This window comes from Anarrhichthys ocellatus, unplaced genomic scaffold (assembly GCF_004355925.1).
Source record: "Anarrhichthys ocellatus isolate YVR2014 unplaced genomic scaffold, GSC_Weel_1.0 scaffold2748, whole genome shotgun sequence".
NCBI lineage: Eukaryota > Metazoa > Chordata > Actinopteri > Perciformes > Anarhichadidae > Anarrhichthys > Anarrhichthys ocellatus.
In genome coordinates, this window is record NW_022282722.1 from 1 (window position 1) to 5,203 (window position 5,203).

At 43.5% G+C, this 5,203-nt stretch overlaps 1 protein-coding gene across 1 annotated transcript; it reads right to left on the bottom strand.

The window, feature by feature from the left end:
* Positions 1-3,106: 3,106 nt before the first annotated feature.
* Positions 3,107-5,111, bottom strand: ppp1r3g (protein phosphatase 1 regulatory subunit 3G). Its single transcript, XM_031840419.1, has one exon. It carries the CDS (start codon positions 4,714-4,716, stop codon positions 3,949-3,951), a length of 768 nt encoding a protein of 255 aa, XP_031696279.1. The 5' UTR covers positions 4,717-5,111; the 3' UTR covers positions 3,107-3,948.
* Positions 5,112-5,203: the final 92 nt, after the last annotated feature.

A 5,203-nucleotide genomic window follows, 5' to 3' on the forward strand; every position in this document is an offset into this window, starting at 1 on the left:
GACAGGTCTCTACCAGAGACGTATACGGCATCTCTACGTCACTCCTCAGTCCAGATATGGTCACTTCCTGTTCACTGGCTGATAAAAAACAAGATGGCGACCATCAAAACGCTGACGTTGAGCATTTGTTCTGTGAACTAAAGACAAAATGAATCGTTGTCTCCTGCAGGTGACAATAGGGAAGATGTATGAGACCCAGAAGAACGTGGTGGAGGACTAACCCCCGCCCCCCAGCAAACAGGAAGTGGCATCAGAGACCGGATCACTGCCCTGACGTCATCGCCGCCATCTCGTACAGCTGGGAGGAGGTGGAGGTGTGAAATGCATTGTGGGAGATGTAGGACAGAGTGAAGCTGTGGAGCTCCTGGAGTTCTGTTCTTGGATGCACCGATCAGCTTCTGATCGTTGAACAATCTACTTGTTGTTCTGCTGCTTCTTGTCTGTATTTATGACAGAATCAATATATTGACCTGCTAATTATCTGCACGATAATTTAGTAGAAAATGCCTTTAAACACTTATTTCACTGCTCCGGTTATTACATTAGTGATTTATAGAGAATTGAAAATCAAGTGAAAGTTCAGTTTTTATGGTTAATAATCTTTGTCTTAATTATTCATCTCTAATGTTTCAGATTATTCAGGTTTTAGTCTCAATATGTGAAATAAATCAAGTTAGAACATCATGTTGGTCAAACTGTCGGACGGATTGAACTCCTGATAACATTTAAATTTAACTGTGTGTGTATGTGTGTGCATATATATATATGCACACACATACAGTATAGTTATATTAACTAAGACTCCAGCTGAACGTGATGATCAGAACTTGTTCGTGGTTTTTTCTTTTCTAACACACAAGTCGTCGATGTGATTGTCTGATATATAAAAGAACTTCTATAATATTCACTCCTCTTATTCAGCAGTTCATTTATTTCTGTAACATGGAACAAGTCTTGAGTATGAACGTGCAGATACAACTAGTAATATACATATAATATATAATATCTATATATAATATCACACGTCAGAGGGTTTAAAAGTTATCCTCCTTCTCCTTCTTTTTCTTCTTCTCCTTCCTCTCCTTCTCCTTCTTCTCCTCCTTCTGACCGTCTGCTGCCCATGTACAGTGCATCCGGAAAGTATTCACAGCGCTTCACTTTTTCCACATTTTGTTATGTTACAGCCTTATTCCAAAATGGATTAAATTCATTATTTTCCTCAACATTCTACACACAACAACCCATAATGACAAAGTGAAAACTGTTTTTTGCAAATTTTTGCAAATCTATTAAAAATAAAGAACGAAAACATAACATGTACATAAGTATTCACAGCCTTTGCTCAATACTTTGTTGAAGCACCTTTGGCAGCAATTACAGCCTCAAGTCTTCTTGGGTATGATTCCACAAGCTTGGCACACCTATTTCTGGGCAGTTTCTCCCATTCTTCTTTGCAGAACCTCTCAAGTTCCATCAGGTTGGATGGGGAGCGTCAGTGCACAGCCATTTTCAGGTCTCTCCAGAGATGTTCAATCGGGTTCAAGTGTGGGCTCTGGCTGGGCCACTCGAGGACATTCACAGAGTTGTCCCGAAGCCACTCCTTTGTTATCTTGGCTGTGAATGAGTGGATGGATCAGATCTCTGCTGATCAGCACACGTTCTACACACAGATACTGAAACACTATTAACTGTAACTTCTAAAACTCTTTAAGAACTCTTAAGAACTGGAAGCGTTTCTCCAGCTGAACACAAAATGCTCCAGTTATTGTTTCCAGCTGATCGGCTTTCATATCACAACAAAACGCATTCTCAATTTTAATATTTCTCCTTTTCTAAACGTGAGCTCTGCGTTTGGTTTGTCACATATCCAGCGACCACACACAAACCCTGGGTTTAAGTAAGTAAACGTTCCACAGGATCGATACCTGAGGGTGTGTGTGTGTGTGTGTGTGTGTGTTCATAGGTGGACGATGAAACACACTAACAGCAAGACTGGACTTATCAACGGAGGAGGTACCAGTGGCTGCTTTTAATAGACCATCTGTTGGTTTTAGGACAGACATACACACACACATACACACAGTCAGGCGTTAAAGATCATGTTGCTCAATCAGCCATAGCTGTTTCATCAGACCAACACACACACAGGATGCTTCATCCAGAACAAGGATGTGATCATGAGAATAAAGGACGGCCTGTCCTCCAGGTCACCACCTGAAATATCCCTTCATCACTTCGAGCCTCTGGCTGTGTTGACACACTAAACAGATGTCGTCAGGTTTGTCAACAAACTATTTTCAGAGGTCTCCTGAACTTTGACCCTCAGGTAAAGAGGACAGATAGAGAGGAGGACAAACAGACAGACAATTCTGTGAGAATAAAGGACTCGGTCGTGAGAATGTAGGACGCGGTCGTGAGAATGTAGGACGCGGTCGTGAGAATGCGGGGCGCGGTCGTGAGAATGCGGGACACGGTCGTGAGAATGCGGGATTGTAATGTAATTATTGATGTATTGATTAAATGGTGAAGATGGAGCTCATTTAAATAACTATATATTCTTCTGGTAGTTTATGAGTTTCCTCCTGGTGATCAATAATATTTTGAGCAGTAAACAATACAATAAAGGCGTCTGAGATGTAGAGTATAAAGTATCAGCACATTGTATCTTAGTAAATGTACATATTTTTGTGATAAAAATCTCAGACATGAAGGTTTGAAGACAAAGAAAGATGTTTTAATGATATTTTATGATGTTGAATGTAGAATATGGATCTATATCTATAGATCTATCTGTCAGATAGATCTATATCTATAGATCTATCTGTCAGATAAACGTAGTGCAGTAAAACATACAAACATTCATCAAAAAGCAAAAGAAGAGTTTTTAATTTTATTTATCAAAATAACGAGAATATTCTCCTTTGTTTCCAAAATGTCGGGTTTTCTTTCCTGGGAATCAAACCTGCAACTCTTCAAACATTTAGACTGAATGTTTGCGTTAAACACAGATCAACTGAATCTTTAAAGGTTTAAAGAACCAACCGGTCGTTTTTCATGTTTCTCTTTTACTGAACATCAAAGATAAAAAGAAAGAAAACAGTTCTGATTCATTTGAATGTTCTTTATTCATCCACAGTTTCAGGCAGCCATTGATTCATATTTATGTCCGTACAGGGTGAAAATAAATTCTACTCTTTTTAAACAATCTGCGCTCATTTTTAAGCAACAATAATGTAATATCCATAAAAGATGAATTCAGATCATCTATGTGATTGATCACATTTCAAACCGTACAGAAATAATGTGAAAGCAATAGAGAGGAGGAATAATTCAGAAAAGTATCTGCATTTGCAGTGAGACAGGGACGCTGGTGTCGTCAGGTCCAAAGCGTCCAGCAGGTTGTTGACACTGAGGCACGTTTTCTTTAAATAGGGAACAAAGAATGAGTCCATCGATCCAAGTTCAGACAAATATCCATAAATGTCCGTTGAATGACAGAAAAATCACTCAGAGTCCCAAATGAAGGGAAACTAAGTCTGATCTTCAGAAGAAATACAAGTTCCCTGATCTCAAGAAGACTCGTCGTGTGACCCAGAATAGTTTTTATTCAGCAGGTGGGAAACAGCATGTGCGTGCACAGCGGATGGAGAGTTTTTTTACGCACAGATGTACAGGTTTTATTGGTTTTACGCACACATTGATGGGTTTTACGCACAGATTAATGGGTTTTACGCACAGATTAATGGGTTTTACGCACAGATTGATGGGTTTTACGCACAGATTGATGGGTTTTACGCACAGATTAATGGGTTTTACGCACAGATTAATGGGTTTTACGCACAGATTGATGGGTTTTACGCACAGATTGATGGGTTCTACGCACAGATTAATGGGTTTTACGCACAGAGTAATGGGTGTTATGCACAGATGTATAGGTTTCACGCGCGGTCAGGTGGTGTGGAACGCGGTGCTGACAAACGGCGTGGTGCCGGGCATGCAGCGGTACTGGAGGGTGTAGTTCCTCCCCTCGTTGTTGTCCCAGAACTCCCCCTCTTCGCTCCGCACGTACACGGAGAAGTGCACGGCAGAGCTGGGGTCCATGAAGGGCGGCGTGTACACGGTGAAGCTGAACCGCTGATCCGCGGTGCCCGGCTGATCCGCGGCCACGGGCAGAGCCTGCGCGTCCACGTAGGAGAGCCAGTCGTTGAAGGTGTACCTCAATCCGACCTCTTTGTCGGTGCAGCTGGTCGAGACCCGGATCTGTCCCCGCACGTCGAACTGGGTGATGGTGACCTTCTCCAGGCAGACGCGGAGCCGCTGGACTCTCTGCTCCGCGTCCCGGGGCTCCGGGAAGCAGGCGACCAGCCGGTCCGTGTTCAGGCTGGACTTGAAGCTCTGGCACAGGTCGTTCAGTAAGTCCTGCTGCGGTGGGAAGCTCTTGTGCCGGGACAGGACTTTACTCGGGATCTGCGGCTCCTCCAGCGAGCTGAAGTGCTTGACGCTGGCCAGGTTCAGGCCCATGGAGTCGGCGAACTTCACCCGCTTCCTCCCGTTACTCCCGGAGACGCCGACCAGGAGTGCGGGCAAGGATCTGGCTCTCCTCCGGTCCTTCATAAACCTGAGGTGAGAAGCGTCCACCTCGTCGTCCAGATCTTCCTCCTCCACCTCCTCCAGACCGTTATTCATACTCAGGGACTGGAGAGGTGAGCGGGACATGTGTGCCCGGCAGCCTGGCGGCCCGTGTGCTGTGGCCGGTCAGAAGTCCTCGGGAGGCGGCTTGTATATAGAGAAGAAATTCCCGCCCCCTCTGGAGGACAACGTGGTGACAACAGAGCGCGTGCAGGTTCCCCAGTCTACTGATCACAGAGACACGCGCACCGTCACGTAGGAAGCATCAACTCTCACCTGTCTGCGTGCAGCGGACCGGAAACACGTCACACTGTAAACAACAACACAGAGAATATTCCAGAGCAAAATTCTGTGTACACATAAATACAAGTAATAACATGGTTCAGTACTCCGATCCTTTACTTAGATAGTACAAATACAAGAATGTACAAATACAAGTAAAAGTATTCTCATCTTCATGCAGTAAAAGTACAGAAGTATTCTCATCTTCATGTAGTAAAAGTATAGAAGTATTCTCATCTTCATGCAGTAAAAGTACAGAAGTATTCTCAGCTTCAAGTAGTAAAAGTACAGA

Excerpts from the sequence above, each read along its gene's own strand:
- ppp1r3g (XM_031840419.1), bottom strand. The coding sequence starts at position 4,716 with ATGTCCCGCTCACCTCTCCAGTCCCTGAGTATGAATAACGGTCTGGAG.